The sequence below is a fragment of the Typopeltis vanoorti genome, chromosome 19 (genome assembly GCF_054136105.1).
Source record: "Typopeltis vanoorti isolate ZY-2024b chromosome 19, IOZ_Tvanoo_1.0, whole genome shotgun sequence".
In the NCBI taxonomy this organism is placed as follows: domain Eukaryota; kingdom Metazoa; phylum Arthropoda; class Arachnida; order Uropygi; family Thelyphonidae; genus Typopeltis; species Typopeltis vanoorti.
Window position 1 is genome coordinate 66,069,991 of NC_143567.1, and position 21,455 is coordinate 66,091,445.

A 21,455-nucleotide genomic window follows, 5' to 3' on the forward strand; every position below is an offset into this window, starting at 1 on the left:
AGCTAGCTAACTCTCTGATCCCCCTCACCGGAAGGTCCCCTTCCTATATAAAAAACTCGACCCACTTTAAAGCCCTCACAGAAAATTTAACCTTGAATAAGACAGACATATTAGTAAGCTTTGATATCTCCTCTTTGTTTACTAATATTCCCTTAATTGACACCTTATCTCTCTTAGAAAACGTTTTTCCCTCTGACATCTTAGATCTCTTTTCCTTTGCCATCCACTCTGGGTATTTCTCTTGGAACAACAAAATCTACAAGCAGATAGAGGGAACTGCCATGGGTTCCCCCCTCTCACCCCCCTTGCCAATTTCTATATGGAAGATTTCGAAAAATGAGCCATAGACTCAGCCCCACTCAAACCTTCTATCTGGCTAAGATATGTAGATGATGTGTTCTCTATTTGGCCTCATGGCCCAGACACGTTAGACTCCTACCTCAGTCATCTCAATAGTCTACATCCAAGAATCCAGTTCACTATGGAAAAGGAAAAGAACAATTGTTTACCCTTCCTAGACACCTTAGTCACATGCCTGCCTAATGATACACTTACCTTCACCGTATATAGAAAACCCACACACACAGGCAGATACATTCACGAACTCTCCCACGACCACCCCTCTCAACAATATGGCATTATTAAAACTCTTACCAAGAGAGCCCACAATCTTTGTTCCAGTGGAACTGCCCTCACTACTGAGCTTAACCACATACACAGCACTTTCCTCTCCAATGGCTACAGCGATCACAGTATCAAAAAAATAATCAACTCCTCCCCCATTCCCCGTCCTTCTCTTCAACAACATTTTAAAAATGCCATCACCATACCCTACATCTGTGGCACATCCGAAAAAATAGCCAAAATACTAAAACAGTACAACCTACACACAGCATATAAGCCCCACCGCAAACTTGCTACCCTTATCCGTTCTACGAAAGATCAGCTCCCTCCTCTCTCTCTGCCTGGAGTTTACAAAGTACCCTGTTCTTGTAAGCTGGCGTACTTTGGACAGACAGGCAGATCAGCATCCATCCGTCTAGAGGAACACAAGTCTTACATCTTCAAACACAACTATGTCCATAGACTTTTCTTAGAAGCAGCAGCAGCTCTCAAAACCCAACCAAATCTCAATAAATACGGTTGCATTAAGCTTCCGAAGATTTGGGAAACACTCATCACCAGAGTTCCCACCTTACATTCCAGGCCACCTACTACTGCCCTTAGAGGGCGCTCTACCTAGATAGGACTTTAGTGTCACCCACGTGGTTGGGCTTAGTATTGTTTGTTATTTGTGTATATGTTACATTAATTGTTTTTGTAATCCCCATAGATGTCCTAGTGACTAGGACGAAATATAGGAAGTATTAAATTTTATTTTAATTCTTTTTGAGTGTTGTAAAAAATCCATTAAGCCTACAACATGATGTCCTCACAGCACTTAAGCCTCTACACACGTATACTAAAAGAAAGAATTCTGATAATTCGTGGAGATTTGACCCAGAAGCGATGCTATCAGTACAGTAAGCTGAAAATTTATGTTTCTGGTTTGATCAATAGACTGGCTTTTTTAAAATGTTGTAGCGACAGCAATATCATTCTGAATTGCATCAAACTAAAGAGAAAATTGACCTCAACAAAGGTGCAACAATGACTATACCACCGCATTGAGAAAGCGTTACTCAGAGAATAGATCCAGGCTATGAGAAACAACTTGGCGTTTACTGAAAATCAGGTACAAAAGGAAAAATCGGAACTTTCAAGTTACTTGAATGCAGATATTTAGATTATCCTCGAAAAGATTACGGACAACCTGGCGAACCATATCCTTCAAACAAAGAAATAAAATCTCATATCCAAATTTCATAGACTAAAAAGATTGACAAAACCAATGGACATATTCTAATTTCTCCACAGTGAAAGTTAACAACCAACCAGAAGCAACAGGAGCCACCAATCGCCGGCAGGTAACAGTAATGTAGTCAACCTATCCAACCACGCCTTAAACAAAGGTGAACTCTCTCTACTCAGCAAAGGTCTAAATTTGACTATAGCACCAAGATCGATGAACAAACTAGATTTTATTTGTAATATTGCAAGAGGTTTAAGATTCATCCCAAATAACATAGCAGACAAAATACATTTAGAAACTGACAACATTTTAAATATAAATCATAAGAGAACAATAACATGTAACTTAACGAAACATGAATGAACGGAGGTGAAATCATTAAAATCAAATCCGAACATCGTAATAACTAGAACCGATAAAAGAAATGCCACCGTTATTCTAAACGGAACTACTTATTTAGAAAAAAATGAATCTGCTAGTCTTGGACAACAGTACATACCAACGCGTTAACTACGACCCAACCAATAGAATAAAAAAGAAAACAGAGAAACTACTTAAATCAATTACTACATGGCCAGAAGATGCAGTCAAAAAACAATTTCCGCACTACGCTCATTCCCTACTCCAGCCGATAGTCGAAGGAAAGTGTCGCTAAGGAAAGTTTAGGTCACTAAGGAAAGTGTCTAGTGTCATTGAGTGGGACATTCGTAAAGAGCACTACGCTCATTCCCTACTCCAGCCGATAGTCGAAGGTAAAGATAACCCGAATTATCACCTAGCTAAGAAATTAGCGGCAACACTCAGGGAGTTGGTAGGTCATTCCCCTCCTATATCAGAAACACACAACACTTCTAAACATAATCAAAGACATTACATTAGAAAAAGAAGATTTATTAGTCAGTTTTGACGTTTATGCCCTCTTTACGAATGTCCCACTCAATGACACAATCCTTTTTCAGAACAAATTCCCTCCAGATATAATGGGCTCTTTGCACATGTATTACATACTGGTTATTTTGTATAGCAAAACACTTTCTACCTACAAAAAGAAGGCACAGCAATGGGCTCGCCGTTATCCCCTGCCCCTATTGCTAACTTTTATATGGAACATTTTGATTAACATGCTGTAGATTCCTGTCCTTTAAAACCCAAAGTCTGGCTTAGATATGTTGTCAATGTTTTTGCAATCTGGCCCCATGGCCACCAGACACTTTCCTTAGCGACCTAAACAAACAACACAAATGCATACAGTTCACAATTGAGATTGAAAAACAGAACACACATCCAGATACACTTGTCACACGTCTTCCTTCTGGCAGTCTTTCCTTCACTGTTTACTGGAAACTGACACATACTGGCCAATATATACACATAAACTCCTACCACCACCCAACACAAAAACTAGCTGTCATTAATACTGTAAAAAAGCAGGGCTTTGAAGATCTGTTCCAATGAACAAATGCTGAAAGATGAATTTAAAGTTATCAGCAATACTTTTCTAAAAAATGGTTACAGCCAAAACACTATTAACAAAATTCTCTACAAGACCACAATTCAAAACAAAGATAAACCAGACTGCAATTGTAATGTTAAGAAAAATAGGACATCATTGTTAGTGAAATAAAACTATGTATAAGAAAAAATATTTTTCCCATGTTATCTTAAATAGAATTTAGCTTTTATGTAGTTTCTAAATAATTAATTACCGCATTTTTCGATAGATAACGTGCACCCCCAACATTTTCATTGCTCCTTTTGATGAATAGATAATGCATGCGCCAAATAGCAGTAGAGTTAGGAAGTACAGACAGAGGACGGAGGAATTCTTTAAAAGCACGTGCATTGCTAGTAGCAGTGGTCGATTATTCTGTACATCCTGTTTTAAAATATTTCATAAAGTAAATCAGTATTTGTTTATATTCTGTTATTAGATCTGAATTACCCATGGAAGACAGAAGTACTTCTCAGAGAAAATCCTACACAGCACAGTTCATGCTTCAAGTGGTAGAAGTAGTAAAGGAAAAAGTGAATCATGAAGCTGGTAGATTGTTCAGTATTGGAGAAAGTAGCGTTCATGAATGGCGAAAGGCTGAAACAGTCCTGAAATGTTTATATGCGAAGAAATGTGCTATGTGAAATGTGAAATGTGCTGAAGAAATACCAAATGAAATTGGTGTTTTCATGAGGTTTAGAAGGTGCTTGTGGCCAACCATAGAAAAAACTTTTGATTGGGTTGTTAGTGAAAGAGCTAAAGGTATGAGAATATCTACTGTCCGTGTGTTGCAGGAATCAAAAAGAATTGCGCAAAACGATAATATAAAGGATTTCAAGGCCTACCCATCTTGGGATTTTGGATTTATGAAGAGAAACAATTTAAGTATGCGCTCCTCCACTAGTGTTGGACAAAATTTGACGTCTCACTGGGAAGCGAAAGTAGCTAAATTTTGTTTGTTTCTGAGAGAAAACTTGTGTGGGGTCGATGCTTGTCACTTTGGGGATATGGATAAGTTTTGACATGCCTAGTTCTAGAACTGTGAATCTGAAGGGAGTAAAAGAGGTTTCAGTTGCTACAACAGGGCACGAAAGGTCTAACTTTACTGTGGTTCTCTGCGTAACTGCAGATGGTTCCAAACTGACACCGATGGTGATTTTCAAAAGAAAGACTGTTCCAAAAGGTTGTGATTCCAAAGATGATTTTGTTACTGCTAATGATAAAGATTGGATAAATTCCGAGGTTATGAAATTTTGGTCGGAGAATGTGTGGCGAAAGAGAAAAATGGCATTTTTCAACCCAAAATCTTTGTTAGTGTTGGATTCGTGTAGGACACACACGACAGCAGAAGTTAAAACAGTTGTAAGTATTCCAAATTGGCCACCATTCCAGGTGGTTTAACAAAAAAACTCCAACCCCTTGATCTTGCAGTAAATAAATCATTCAAAGACAATTTGCAGGCTAAATGGGAATACTGGATGATGAATGGCATCTATGAATATAACAAAACAGGGCAGATGAGAAGAACGTCATATAAAGATATAGTTATGTGTTAGAAATGGTTTCATTAAAGTACAAGGGAATGCAGTGGTGTCCGGTGACAATGATTATGAAGCTGAAGAAATACCAAATGAAATTGGTGTTTTCAATATTGAGTCTGATGAAGAATTTTTTGGATTTGAATAGTGTAATGTTCAATAACTATTAAGTAATACTTCTACCTTAGTTTTGTTATTACATTTGATTTACTTCTCATACCTTTCCAATGTATATCACGCATGTTCATTTTTAATGAATTTAGACTTTTTTTTGTATAGATAATGCGCGTGTTATCTATCGAAAAATACGGTAATTAGTTGTTGTTTTTTTCCACTAGAGGTCATGCCAGTAGAAGAACCAGTGATTTAATCATTGTTTCTTTAGCTTACTGTCTGTAATGTAACTCAGCTTGTCCTTGTATATTTGTATATACTCCAGATGATGATCTTAATATGAAGATCGAAATGTCGGGAAATTAAAAGTTATTTATAACACGGTTGTAAAGTCCATAATTTCTAAAATGAATGCTGATCACCGTGCAAAAAAAGAAAGAATCAACCATTTCATCATATCATCAATCCTTCCAAAACAACAGTGCAAACATCACTGAGTACTAAATCTTGTACTTATATTCCATGTTATATGCTTTGTTTGCATGCTGTTTTATTCAAACTAATGTAGTGCTTACACATTGATATATTCCTTATATACGAAAAATACGTAATTAGTTGTTGTTTTTTTCCACTAGATGTGGAATGTTATCTACATCACTTGTGGAGCCTCTTTATTGACATAGTCTTTCATGTGGCGTATTCTGACATTTTTGGCAGACATAATATATATATAATGATAATAATAATTAGAAACTGTAAAAGTACCTAATCTGATTGAATTTGACTGGAATGCTATCTACATCACTTGTGGAGCCTCTTTATTGACAGTCTTTCATATGGTGTATTCTGATATTTTTGGTAGACATAATGTATATATAATAATAATAATTAGAAACTGTAAAAGTACCATCATATATCAGTGGGTTTGCATTTCTAAAATATACCAGATAAAGAAAGGTTTTGATTGACATAGTCTGTCATTTACATAGTCATCATGTGGTGTATTCTAATATTTTTGGCAGACATAATAATAATAATAATAATAATAAAGTAACAACAATAACAATTAAAAATGCAAAAGTACCATCATATATCAGTGGGTTTCCATTTCTAAAATATACCAGAGCAGGAAAGGTTTTTATACCATAACGTTTTGCAAGACTAGGGTCATTAATTTTTACCATATGAATGCCATATAAATCAGTGTCATCATCAATGTTTTCCAGTTCTTGGAGGGCATGATTACATGCTCTGCAATGTCCTTTATCTAAAAGGGAAAAAAAAAGTTAGTCATATCAAACTTAAATAAGTATATCTGATGTATTGAGTTCAAAAATAAGACTTATGTGCATATCCCCATACTGATTATCCTACTTTCTATTGATTCAAAATTACATCACTGATAAATTCTTATGTGTGGTCATGTATATTTGACCAAACCTGGAGTACTTTTATAATGAAAGCTGAGCAAATTACACATTTTATAACAATACTTTTATGACACTAAAGCTGGGCAAAATACATGCTTGCAAAGTGGTTTGTGTACAGTCAGAGAATGTTCCCTTTTATTTTATATTCAGGTTGCTTATGATATCACTGTAATTACAACTTTAATCATTTAGATTAAAATTACTTTTGTATACTTTTTGTATTATATGTCAATGAACATTCATTCTAATTACTATTATTATTATCCAGACATCTCCATGAATCCTAGAACTCACCGAAGATTCATTAAGGACCTAGATTTTTTTTTTTTTTTTATTTGAGGGATGAAAGAGTGGAATGGTGGTTGTAAGAAGAAGTTTGTGATGAATTTTGTGTGTGTGTGTGTGAGTGATTATTAACTCAATATATATATTTGAATTCACTTTTGTTTATGTGCTTTCATGCAATATCTATCATATACTTTCTTAAACACACTCACAATTAATCACAAACTCTCTAGCAATTCCACTAAAGTCTCAGTGAATTTTTAATAACCACATTCTTACACAATTTCCAGAGCTGATCCCTTGGTCTTTCCCCCTCTCACCACATATTAGATATTTTCTTCTTCATCTATCCTACATGAAAACTTAAACATTTATATCATAACCCACCTTTTCTGCCTATCAAATAAATTTTCAACCCAAATATTCAATCAGTCCTCACATGAACATTCCACAGCCGTATCGCCATCTTGGACAAACACCTCTTTAATCCTCTATACTGTTTCCTCAATCCAAGTCCAGATATGGTCAAATTTTAGCAGGAATATTTCCTATTTTCATTATCCCCCCCCCCCCCCCACACACACACAGAAAAATGCTTTCTAACATACCTGAATCTTTAAATACATGTTTGAAATTGTTTGGAATATCTGTCCATGTATTATGAGAAAGTGAAATAGAATTGGCAGTGCTTCTAACCAGGTTATTTCATTTAAGTCTTAGCACTAGAAAACTACCAAGGGAGTGGAAATATACCAAGATATAAAGAAAGCTTCAAGAGAGTAAAAACAATTATACACTATATATATGTCTCAGAACTAGTTAATTCATTAGAAAAGTTGGTTAAGGCCAGAATTCAGAAATAGGCAAATAGGAATATGATATTGTGGGAATAGCATAGTTTATAAAGGATCATTACCATGTCTAGTAATTTCCCCCAATTTACTCACTTTTTAAAATAAAGTTTGGTAGGAGAATGAGTTAAATGGGTGAAATGACTAGACATGGCTATACCATGGTATTTCTGGACTTTTAATATCTGTTAAGATAATACATGGAAATCTAGCAAGTAATGTGGAGCAAATGGGGATGGATATGAAGGTAGTCACATGGATAAAAGGATGGCTGATAGGTAGGCATCAAAGAGTAATATATTGTGGAGATTAAGGAGAACACAGATGACCACAATATCTATCATTGTTCTTAAACTCATTCAGAGCAAAACTAGATGTTTTGCTCTGTCCAAGCAAAACATCTAGTCTTAACATACTTGCTAACTATGCCCTTAAATAATTTCTACTGGTGACCTCTCATTCTCTCCCTCCCTGCCATGTACTGAAACAGATGTTCAGTGTCAATCCTATAGAAAAACCTTTAAATTAGTTATATGCTTCTATCCTGTCTTCTCTTTTCTTCCTATCATCTTGCTTTTGAAGCCACGGAACATCAGTCTATTTTCATAGGGAGGATTCCACATACCTGCCACAATCTTTGGTGCTCACCACTGGATCTTCCCCACTTCTGCTTCATTCCCATGGAATTCATGTGTCCAGATCTAGCCTTGCTGGAGCCTTATATAGGGGAACAATAAATTATCTGTCCCTGCTTGTTAGCATGTTATTCAAGAACCATATAATCTGATGCTATTCTTGCTACTTTTGTAATATGCTATCTAAACTTCAACTCTCTGTCAACAATCACACCAAATACCTAGTCTCATCAGTTTCTTGCAGTTCAGTTCCATCAATACAGTACACAGCCTGTGATCTTTCTTTCCACAGTGCATCATCTTACACATTAAACTGGCAGCTATTTACCTTAGCCCATATTGCTAGTGGATTTAAGTCTACCTGTAGGATCTGCGTATCACTTCATTTACCATCACTCTTCCCAGTTTAGCATCATCAGCAAACAAATGAATATTTCCCATAAAATCATTTTTCTATATCATTGATGAACAAATCAAGTAGTGAGCCATGTGGTACATCACTGGTCATCCACCTTCTTCTGGAGTTAATTGCTCCATAAACCACTTTTTAATATCTGTCCATTAGTCACCCTCTAATCTAAATCTAGTGATTTGGATTAGAGGTAAAATAAAGACATTATCTATGTCTTTATATTACTCATCCAAACATTGCCAGTCCCATCAAAAGAACACCCAGATGTACCCAATAATAATTAAATTCATTCATCTGATAGTTTTGCTTATATTTTGTTTTATATAACTTTCAGTTACATATGCTCACAAAATTCAGTAATTCAACTATTTGGTTTGGTTCTGTTACCATCCCACCATCAGCACTTTTTAAAGTCATCCTTCCATAGTCATTCCTTCTTTTACTTACCACATAGCGAAGGAACTCTTTAGGATTTCTTTTGGCCTCATCAACTAGCTTTCTCTCATAATTATCTTTGGCATTCTTTACCATACTGGACACCTTTCTTGCCTGCACCTTATGCTGCTCGTGGGCACAATTTAGTCAAATTTTAATGAAGACAAATTAAATATGGAAATTATTATTATTATTACATGACACCTCCAGGGAATCCAAGGACTTATCGTGGGAGGGCACACTATTCTACTTTGCTAAGTATGTCTCATCCTCTCCACTACTACTCAATTCTCCAACTATGACACTACCATCAACGCCATCTATTGCCCATCATCACCAACAACAGTATTTTTTGTCAGTTTGCGTGTGTTCTGAAGGCCGATTTTTCTTCAAATCGGCCTTCAGAACACGAAAGCCGAGTTTCTGGGAAAAAAAAGCCCTGCTACCACCATATGAGATCAGCTAACTCACCTTCAACTGAAAAAGCCCATATAAGGATTTCTCTCGTTGTGATGAGGATCGAACCCAAGTCTTTTCCAATCGAAGGGTGCAACATTCCACTATTCTTCCAATTGAGCTATGGTGGCTATTTATACAATATACATATGGAAATATAATATATGGAATATATGTTATTTCATATGGAATATATGGAACTTATTCCAATGATTTGGGGACGAATAAACTCAATCACTGAAACCATTTCATCCCCTTTATTTCTGATACTTCTGGCATTTGTAAACAAACACAACAGTTCATTTTTAGGTTTATAGCCAGTCCTATCTAAGCCATATGTTGGTTGTGATTTCCACACTACACCTGCGAAATCACCTTTATCACTGCTTACCATCCACTTCTCCATCCAAATTGCAATATACTCCATCTTCATACACACATACCACTTCCAACATTCACTCTCTCTATGCCACGTCTCTCTGTCCACCCGAGCTCCCCCGTTTCCCTGTTCCTCTTGTATTCCCATTCTCTCTTCCTCTCTCACACACTACTACTGTTTCCACTGCCAAGCACTTCTGTCTCTTCAGTACCACTCTCCTGATTTTTCTCTTCATCTCTTCCTTCTGATCTCTGGCACACATCATACACTGTACTTCCACACACTATACTTTCATCCAGCAACAGTTTCTCCAGCACACTCACTCCAAAGCCATTTAAATGCAACCCATCACACTGGTATAATTTCATTCTTCCCTCAAACACATGCCATACATCCACAAACTCCACTCCCTTCTCCTCACACAGCTCCGCCAGCATACCATTCATTATTTTGGCTCTCCATCACAACTCATCATCATCATACCTGGATAACACACTGACAACCTTTCCTACTACACTGTTATCTTTCACTCTTCTCAATAGTCTCCTGATATTTGTCCTCACATCTTTCTTATGTCCAGTTAGATCATTCATCCCTACAAACACAACTAACTCTCTCACTCGTTTCTTCCTCATATCCAACGCTTTAATTATCGTATTCATTCTCCCATCCGGATAGCAGACTTTATGGACTCTGTCAGTAACTTATCCTCTTAATTATGGAGTCTCCATATACTGCTATCCTGGAATCACTCGTCACTTCTTTTACACTTTGTTCTTTCAATCTGTTTTCTTACATACTTTCATTAGTTTCCACTAGATGCCTAACATCACTCAACATATTCTTCATTTTTTTTCATTTCCAATATCTGTTTCATTAAATCGTGCATTCCAACAATTTCACTGTCTATCTCACAACCTCTCATTCGGCCGCACTTTACTTCCTTTTCCTCATTCATACTTTCTTTCAACCCCTTATCACTAACTTTCGCTTGTACATTTTTTACATTCTTTCACTCATTCAGTTTCTCCAACTTTCGTTTCACTTCCGTTTTTCGCAACTTCTTCTGTAACTTTCGCTTCATTATTGACTTCGCTCATTCCGCTTAGTGGAACAAGTGAACATACTCACCAAAGAGACTGATGGATGATTGACAGCTGATGGAGAGAGAGCATTTAGTATTAGGGTAATGAGAAAAAAAACAAAGTGAAAAAGAATAACAGTTTTGAGAAAGCAGACTAGAGAATTTTGTTTTACAAAATTTTAACAACATGACAGTTGGAATATATTAATAGAGGATTCTGGAGGAATAATGAATATTAATGGAGGAATCTTAGCAAGGTGAATCTTTTGAGTCAAAAATGAAACTGTCAACAAGTGAATAGCAACTAAAAGGAGATACTAAATAGACATTCTATTTCAACATTTGAAAAAATGCTGAATGGAAAGTTTTGTCTTCTGTCTCAAATACATTCATATTAATCAATGAAATGATGCCCTTAATTGGTGATCAATTAATTTTCTTAGAACAAGTGATATAATTAGAGAAATTTGAAATTGTAAAGTGGTTTTAATGAAGAGGCTCTATTTTGATACAGTGTTTATAAAGTAATAAAAGGAAATGTTTTTCTCCGGTAAGGAATGTATAATTTGTGCTTCTTGTAATAAAACTGCCTAAGGTAAGAATATTTATACTCCAGTGAAACAGTGAGGATGAAAGGAACAATATGTACTAAATAAGGAAACAATGCATAGTTCCATGGAAGTTAAGAACTTGGAATTTTTAAGTTAAGAATTTTGAGAAAAGGCCTGGTAAAGAAGTGACTCTAATGAACATTTATTGTTTTGTAGGAATTTAATTAATAGAGCACATAAGATGTGCTCTACTAATTAAATTAATAGAGCACATCTCTCCTCTCCATCAAGCTTACAGCAAGAACCTCTCATTATCAAAATGTTAATGGAATTTAATGGTTACAACCCTAATCAAATCCAGCAGATAATTGACTCTTATGTTCCAACACCTCAGAATTCTTCAACAGACTGCAGGTTTACAATCCCTTATATTTCTGGCATCTCTGAACCAATTAGTAGATATTTTCCTATCAACAAAATTTCTCATCTGTTGCCATCTACAAAAGACAAACTTTCAGCTCTATCATTAGCTGTGTTTACTAGATACCTTGTGAATGTAATCTAACATACTTTAGACAAACAGGCTGTTCTGTGGAAAAAGGAATTAATGAACATCAATATTATAATGAATACATGAAATTGAAAGTCTGGTCTGGCACAACATAGTATTGACACTAAACACAGTGTCCAGTGGGATGAAGCTCATCTTCCCCATAGAAGCAGGTTTAAATATGACGCTTTTCAAAGAAAGTTGCGAAGCCCTTTTACACTGGCCAAATCTGAATTGGAATGATTGTCTCTCTCTTTCCTAAAGCTTTGGAAGATTCTTATCTTATGCAACCATTAAAAATAGTTTTTAATAATATTTTATTAATATTATTTATTAATATTAATTTCTAGCATGTGACAACAGTTTTTAATTGGTAAACCACCAACTGCTGTATGTAGCTTGTATTCCCGTTCCTTTGATTTTTGTTTCTACCCACTGATGATGTACTGTTATTTTCAGTACAAAATCTGTACTTTCATTTGATTAAAGTTAATTCCTGTGGTTATCATGTAATTTATTGTTTGTAGGAATTTGTTGTGAAAACAAAATGTTCACTCTAGTAGACTGATTAAGTAGATGTTAAACAAACCAGTAATAATAAGTCAGTAAGAGAATGATTTTATCCTTTAAAGATAAAGGAGATCTCAAAGTATAGTTTTATTTAGAAGGCCTTAGATTGAAATAGTTTTAGTTTTTATAGATATCAAGTTAATTATATTAACCTTACATATAGTTTTTAGTTTCCTTAAAAAATAATTTTTTATTTGGTCTTGAAGCAATAATTTCCTGGATTCTAAAAGGTTATTTCACTATTGAAGATTGCATGGATTGTACTTTTGTACATTTACTTATCACTTGGTGGAAAAAACAGTCTCTTTAAAGAGATAAACAAAATGACACAAGTCTCTTTACAGAGAATGAGATTAACAAAACAGATTTCTGATATCATGATGACAAGAAAAAGACCCAGATGTAGGCCAAGATCTAGTTAGTATAAGATCTAACAATACTGGAGTGATGACAAATCACATACTAATATTGAGAAAAACTGCTGATGGGACATTAATAATAACGTAAGATTATCATGTAATACTTATGTAATCTAGAAAAGATCATAAGTTCTATACCTGTGGTTAGCATTATGATAATGATGACGATACTGTTATAGTGTCCTGTACACCTCCTTGAGGATATACATATCAGGATGATGATGATAGAATACACAGGAAAAACATTTGGAAAATGTGGATGGTGCAGTTCCAAATGACAGATGCACAGAAAGTAATGAAGTCAAAGATATGGGGCTGCTCTTTCTGAGTAAGTGAGAGTGATGGAACAGAGAAACTAGATTTATCAGAATGGAAGTGGCTAGAACAGCCCTCATGTGGGGGATGGAAGGTTGTATAAAAAACCTAAATAGAACAGAGACAGGAAATCCAATAATAAATAATGGACCAAAGGGAAAAAAACGAGTCCGAGGCCTTGATAGACTCATTCTTTCTGATGATTATTGATATTTATGAAATGTGGCTGAAGATGATGATGTCCTGAGAGGAAAAGGAGGAGAACGTTTCAGAGCTATGTGTGTCAGGTGTGTCAGAAAAGAAATGGCCTTTCATAGTGTATTGTGCAAGGTAGACATTTGTTGAATATTTGGATATTTGTTGAAAGCAACAGAGGATATTTAGTGGAATACAGAAGTCAACAAACAAAATGAACAAGAAATTTTTAGATATAATTTGATTAAAAATTTTCCTATTCATCTTAATAATTCATACTTACTGATTAGCTTAGTAAGTGTGAAGCATTTGACCATTATAGATGATTTCAACTAGGCAAATGCAGAAACAAAACATGTGATAATAAGGAAACTTAATTCTTAAAATTAGAGACAATTATCTTGGAAAGAATGTAGTGAGGATAACATGATCAAAAGTTTTGGATTTATGATTGAGATATCATCTTTGCTTCCTGTTGGGTGAGAGTGATTATGGAGTGACTTGGGTGGCGGGTAGGAATGTGGTAGTATCAAAAAGGAAGGAATTTATATTAAAAATACTCGTAAAAGTATTCTTCAGTAACCAAGTAACCTAATGTGCTACTTTAGCCACTTTTAAGTCTTTGGCTTCGTCAATTTCCTGGAGTACAGTTCACCAATGGGTATATAGCTGGTAATCTTTTCATCCCAAAATGAATAACCTTACACTTTGCTACATTAAAATTCAAATCATCCTGCAAAATTCTGACTCATCTGTATTATCTATTACTCTACATAATTTTGCATCATCGCCAAATAACTGAAAAGTTCTGCTCAGATCCTTTTCTATATTGTTAACATAAAAATTAAACAGTAGCGGTCCTAGAAGAGAACCCTGCAGCATGCCACTTGTCACAGGCTTTTGGACTCTACTCCTGAATAAACTACTCGCTGATATATCTACATCAACCATCCTCCTATCCATTTCACCAATCCTATATCCATCCCCATGTGCTGCAGTTTACTGATTAGAATTCCATCCTTCAATGAGTCTTTGAACTCCATGAAGGTGTCTGTATAATAATAATAATAATAATAGCTACACATAACAAGCACCAGAAATTGTACAGGCAATATCTGCTTGTTTGAACAAGATGTACATGCAATTCATGACATACCCAGATGAATCATGTGATCATATATTATAATTTGATGAATTTGTCTCTCCCTGTAATATATAGATGTCTGTATAATAATAATAATAATAATAATAATAATAACCACATAAGCACCATAAACTGTACAATAAATATCTGCTTGCTTGAGCAAGATGTATGTGAAATTCATGGCATACCCAGATGAATCATGTGATCATATATTATAATTTAACAAATTTGTCCCTCCCCATAAATAGCTAACAATATGTACAATAACTAAGTTAGTTATTTTTTGCATTGTTAGTTATTTTTTGCATAAAATAACTAACCAATCGTTTATTGGTTAGTTATTTTATGCAAAAAATCTCTTTCTCTCACCCTCTCTTTCTTTTCTCCCTCTTCCTCTCCCCCCCCCCCCCCAAAAAAAACAAATTAAACGGATCATAAATACATACATGACCAGAGATTATAGAATGATATGTAATTACTTCTGTACCACAGTAATTTATTGAACTATACATAATACCAGAACTATGTTAAGAACTTCCATTGTATCTATTTGGGAATAATAACTTTGACCGTAAAATATAGCCAAGTGCTGCTGTCTTTCATAATATGATCCATATAGATGATGAATAACAAAGGAAATAGCTGGGTTGCTTGTTTATTCTTAATTTCATATCATCATCTTATTGTACATTTTCAACTATGATTACCAACCTGCAAATTTAAGCATAGTCGACATGCAATGCTAAGTAAGCCAAGAAATCTATAAATCTTAGAAATCTATGAAAGCTAAGTGGTAATTCAAAAATAATTAGTGAAATTCATGTACAATGAGAAAAACCACAAGCTGCATACTACACTGATGGAATTGGACTATAGGAAAGTGATGAGGCAGGAGATCTGAATGTGACACTGCATAACAAATTCAAGCTTAGAGCATATTACAATGGTGCCAAAACAACACACTGATTACTTGGATAAACACACATGCAGGTATAAAGGTTATTATTTCTCTTTATAAAGACGTATTAAAGGAATGAGGAAGTGATGGAGGAAATCCAGAGGCAAGTGACTAAGATTGTAACAGGTCTTTGAAATGCTCCATGTAAGGGAAAATTGAGGTTTGTAAGGTTATATAAGCTAGATGAAGGCAGAAAAGAGGATGTGATATGAAGAACCTGTAATGTAACCGATGCAACCTGAATGTTGTCATGTAGCATCTCTCTGACTAGAAAAAAATAGTCATGGAAAAATAATAGTTGCGAGAGATAGTATCCAGGGAGAAGTGGTGGAAAATTCAAAGTTATGGAATAAAATGGATTGAAACCTTTCATAAAATGAAGGAATAAAATGGAAGTTTTATTAAGAAATGCAAGTACATACAGGGGGAACACAGAATGAAAGTGTTAGAGGAGAGAGAGAGAGTGAGGGATGCATGTGAGCAACCAAGGAACAGGGTGGCGAGAGGTGCAGTGCTGGATTAAGGGGCAGGCTGACCACGCAGCTGCCCGGGGCACCAAAACTAAGACCAGCAACAGAGCCTTATATCTATGCAACTTTGAAAAGGTGAAGTATGGTCTTATTTCTTATTAAAGGTCCATAGGGAGAGTGGGAGAATGAAGAATGTATTGATAGCAACAATAAATGGTAACAGTAAAATAAACCACCGCTAGATAGAAAGGACTTCATTTTATAACAGTCATCATCACTATTCATTATGCATGATTTTTTTTTTTTAAATATTTAAGATAGGATGGATCGCAAAGAAATTAAATTAAAAATACCATGTACTATAAAGTTGTTTTAATTGAAGCTCGAATTATAAAAGTTTAGTAAACAAATCAAAAATGTACATAATATTCAGTAGGCAAGGTGGAAGCATGCGCAAAAGGTTGAATATGGTACGACGCGGCGCATTGGCATTGGCTAAACCAATTAACTAATTTAAAGCTCTCTCGGAAAAGTTGTCAAACAAAAGCTTTCTTCATATTGATTCTAATTTTAGGTGTTAGCTCATTAAATTAGAATTATACAAGATCATAATAAATTTAATTTAATCCTTTATCCAAGTGTGAGCAAACAAAGTTTGCACCTGAAAGTATCTTCGGGAGTGGGGTAAGGTGGTACAACACCAGGCACTCATTGCAAAGGTGGAGGAAGCTAACATCACTCCTATCTCAGTATCTCCCATAATGCAAAACACATCTCCTTGCGGATATGTATAATGTTATGCATTGAGGGAAGGGCCACTACCAAGACTAGTTTTGACCTTTATTGAGGTCTCTTCAGTGGGAGCCAGGCCCAAGTGAAGATACCAGGCAGAAGCATTAGCAAGGTCAACTCTACCTATAGGAGTTGGTAGGGAGATACTGAGATAGGAGTGATGTTAGCTTCCTCCACCTTTGCAACGAGTTGCCCGGTGTTGTACCACTTCACCCCAGTCCTGAAGATACTTTCAGGCGCAAACTTTGTTTGCTCACACTTGGATAAAGGATTAAACTAAACTTATTATAGTCTAACCAAGGGAAAAATAAACTTTCAACATCTTTCTCTAAATCCAGAGTAATTTAATAAAATGGTGGCACACCATTTGGCAACTCCTATAGGTAGAGATGACCTTGCTAATGCTTCTGCCTGGTATCTCCACTTGGGCCTGGCTCCCACTGAAGAGACCTCGATTGCTGCAGGACAGTATTGTATTTATTCATTGTTAAATTTGTTACTTACTAATAATAATTTGTTATTTATACTTGTTATTTAGTTGGTTGTACTAACCTTTTGTATTCTTAGTTCTAACTCTACTAACTTGCTGGTAGTGCGTTTATACGCACTACGGGATTTCCTTACAGAGTCTTAGGACTCTTTATTTTTCTCTTTTTTTTTAGAACGCAGAGATCAACCATGAGCAGAGTAATCCCCGTCCCCCCCAGGACCCGGACATTAGGAGTGGAGATTCCAGGAATGGAGGATCCTAGAGCACTCACTACAGCCCTTAAGGAGATAATAGGAGTTTCTAACATCTACTCCTTCACCCCGTATGGAGGAGGACAATTTCTTATAGTAGTCAAGAATTTAGCTTCGAGAGATCAACTTCTGAAGGGTTTCCCCGTCCAAGGGAAGCAGGTGACCCCTACCATGGTGGGGTCACAAGTACGTCAAATTAAGATCGACCACTTCCCTATGGAATATCTAGAAGTCGGAGAAGACGTGCTTGTACAAACTTTTAGTAAGTGGGGGAAAGTGAGTAATATAAAGAAGAGCGTCTCTAAGGAGGACCCCGCCTGGTACTCTGGCGAAGTCACCTTTACCATGGACATGCGACAGCCAGTGCCAAACCTCGTTACCATCAGCAAGTCGCGTGTCATGGTTAATTATCCCGGGGTACAAAGACAGTGTCTGCGATGTGGCTCGACTGAACATCTGGGTAGTGACTACCCCCGAGCTAAGTGTTTCAACTGCATCGGCGTCGGGCACATCTCCAGCCAGTGCCCACACCCCTGCCGAAAGTGCTCCAATACAGAGCACAAAACAACATCGTGTCCTCTGCGCACATTTGCAGAGCGGGCAGGGGCACTGATTGAACCGTTGAACCCGCAGCCTGCTCAAGACGCTGGTGAATTTCCGGTACTCCCCAACACCATCGGGGAGAAAACATTCTCTCAAACAGTTCTAGGGAAAATTACGAAACGTCCTGCACCATCAACAGCAGAAGGTACTGTTTCCCCCCCAGCAACAACATCAGCTGAGGAAACAGTCCCCCCCCTCGGTCGTTTCAACCGTACCACTACCAGCGACGGAGGAACAACAAACAACCGAGGGTACAGAAGAAGCTATGGATAACACTTCACCAGTTATCCCCCCCTCAGCAACATCGGAGGAAGCTTCGTCTGTAGACGCTTCTAATACTTCCCCTATAGTAGCCAGCGTCCACCCTGCAGAAGAACAGAAGGCAGAGGAAGGGAAACATCAACTTCCATCCCCCAAAGAACCTCCTAAGAAGAGGAAGGAGCAGGCTTCCCCTAAAATGGGGAAAAAACATCGAAGCCGCTCCAGCAAAAGCACGGACTCAACAACATCTGAGTCCGAAATGGAGGTGGAAACCCCTTCCCGCCATCAAGAGAGCATTAACTCTAAAATTAGTAGACACTGGCTCCCAATTCAACTGCTTTGACCATCAAATAGTGGACAATAAATTAGCAAGTTTTAAGATTAAGAACAGTCGTCACGAGTTCGAGGTCCTCTCGAGCTCGTATGCAGAACTGGCAGCCGGTCTGCAGGGTGAGGGATATACTACCTCCCCCCCACAAATTAAAGCCTTAATAAAATATGTCAAGCAATTACGAATCAAGGACCTAGGCCGGGTATAACAACGTAAAACATCATAATGCCGCCACCCCCTTTTTGCGTTGCCTCGCTCAATATCAGAGGGCTCCGCTCACCATCAAAACAAGAGGAGGTGTGGAAGCTCATGCTAGCGTTCAACATCCGGCTTTTGTTCCTGCAGGAAACACACTTTTTCCACTACAAGGACATGCAGGAACTAAGCCATAAGTACCCCGTAACATCGTTTTGGAGCTTCGGCAACAGAAACAGTGCCGGGGTCAGGGTACTTATGCTAGCCCCCCCCTCCTCGGAGCCTTCTATAACATCCAGAGGGATGCAGAAGGGAGAGTTCTCGCCATTGACTGGAAGTACCAGGGCTGTACCACCAGGTACATTAACATCTACGCCCCGGCAGATCCAACATCAAGATCGACTTTCTTCCAGTCACTTTACACTTACTTATATGGCGCCCATCATGTCATTCTGATGGGGGACTGTAACTGCGTGGTGGACCCGGCCTACAATAAAGTGGGGGGTAATCCCAATACAGGTACTGCTAGCTACAGGCAACTGGGAATTCACCTCAAGAATCTCCAGCTAACGGATATCTGGAGGGCTCACAACCCCTATTGTCGGGATTATACGTGGACAGGCCAAGGTATCGGCACACGGCTCGCCCGGTTCTACCTGTCACCCTCCCTTGTCTCCAGATCCAAAGCCATAATTAATTTGAACATAAGGCATGTTCAAATTAATTATACCATCTCGGACCACAAAATGGTTGTGCTCACGTATCATCCACTAGAAGCAGTAGAAGTTGGTCCGGGCCCCTGGAAGTTACCACCAGACTTCCCGTCCTTGTTCTCAGCTAAGCTTAACCAACTGTGCTCCACTTGGAGCACCGCTGGCTGGGACTGGGACGCGTGGGCACAACTAAAATCTAACATCAAAGAAAACATGATAAAATGGGGCCTAGAACGTGCCTTTCTCAGAAGATCTCGGCTTCGTGATCTATACAAGGAAAGAAGCTGGTTCATGGCCAGCCAACGCCAAGGCTTTCCATGTCACAACGCCATCCGTGACATTAATCTCGACATTGAAGTGGAGAGACAGAAGCAAGTGGAAGACAAGAACACCAAGATCTGACTCCACCTCCGCTCGGAAGACAGGCAATCGGCTGCTTTCTACAACAGGCGCTATGTCAATTTTCGACAGGAGAGAACCATCACCACCATCACTGAAGGCGGGTGTACTTACACCACAACACCTGACATCCTGAAGGCCTTCTGGGGGTACTACAACACCCTCTACCAGGATAACAGTACCCCCCAAGATTACTCCTGTTGGAATATTGACCCCTTCCCTGTACACATCCAAGCAGGGTTGGATGCACCAATTACAGCGGCCAAAATAACATCAGCCTTCAAGCAGTGCCGTACGAAGAAAGCGCCTGGGCCAGACAGACTAAGCACAGAACTCTATCGAGAAGCCTGGGACTACATCCTCCCCATTCTCGTGGCACTATTCAACAACTTTCTCAACACAGGGAACGTGCCGCGAGAATTCGTGGAATGCCATACAGTGTTCATCCCCAAAGCCAACAGGGATCCATCCAACATCAAAAACTGGAGGCCCATCAGTCTGTCGAACACGGACTACAAGATCCTCGCCCGTGTTCTCAATGACAGACTGAAGCTGGGGATGAGATACGTCATCAACAGCACACAAGTGTATGGTGTTCCTGGCCGATCGATGGAGTTTAATCTCATCCTCATCCGAGAACTGCTACGTCTGGTCAACCTTAAGACGTACTCAATGGCACTGCTGACCATCGATCTCAACCGAGCATTTGACAGCGTCCGGCACTCCTTTCTGTTCAACATCCTGCAGAAAGTTGGGGTCAGCAGCAGACTGCTTTCCATCATCAGAGGAAGCTACATGAACAGCTCCACCTGCCTCCTCGTCAATGGACACCTTTCAGACCCCATTAACATCCAGAAAGGGGTCAAACAAGGGTGTCCCCTCAGTCCACTGCTCTTTGCACTAGCCCTTGAGCCATTTCTACGGGCAGTCAACAGCTCAAGAGCTGTGAGAGGGATTCCACTACCACTCACCATGGATGACTCCAAAGTAATTGCATATGCGGACGACGTGGTGGGCACCCTCAGGGACAACGACTCCATACAGAGCTTCTTCAACATCTTAGAGAGGTTCAAAGTGTTGGGGTTAACACCCAACCCCGACAAAACTAAGATCAAGACGTATGGAGTCTGGGACCTAAACAACATCCCCATGGGTCTCGTCCCTACAGGAGACCCCCTTACCATCCTGGGGGTCCCATTTGCAGCAGAGCCTATGCTCGACATTCAACAACTTATTAACACCACAGTCGAGCATCTCAAGGACTGGACAAACGGACAGCTGTCAC

At 38.0% G+C, this 21,455-nt stretch overlaps 1 protein-coding gene across 1 annotated transcript in view; it reads right to left on the reverse strand.

Annotated features, from left to right (window-relative positions):
- LOC150096202 (uncharacterized) overlaps positions 1-21,455 on the reverse strand; it is an 881,296-nt gene that overhangs the window by 112,220 nt on the left and 747,621 nt on the right. The window contains exon 31 of the mRNA XM_090409004.1: positions 6,081-6,263. Coding sequence (XP_090265130.1) covers positions 6,081-6,263 — 183 coding nt within the window. The remainder of the gene's footprint in view (positions 1-6,080; positions 6,264-21,455) is intronic.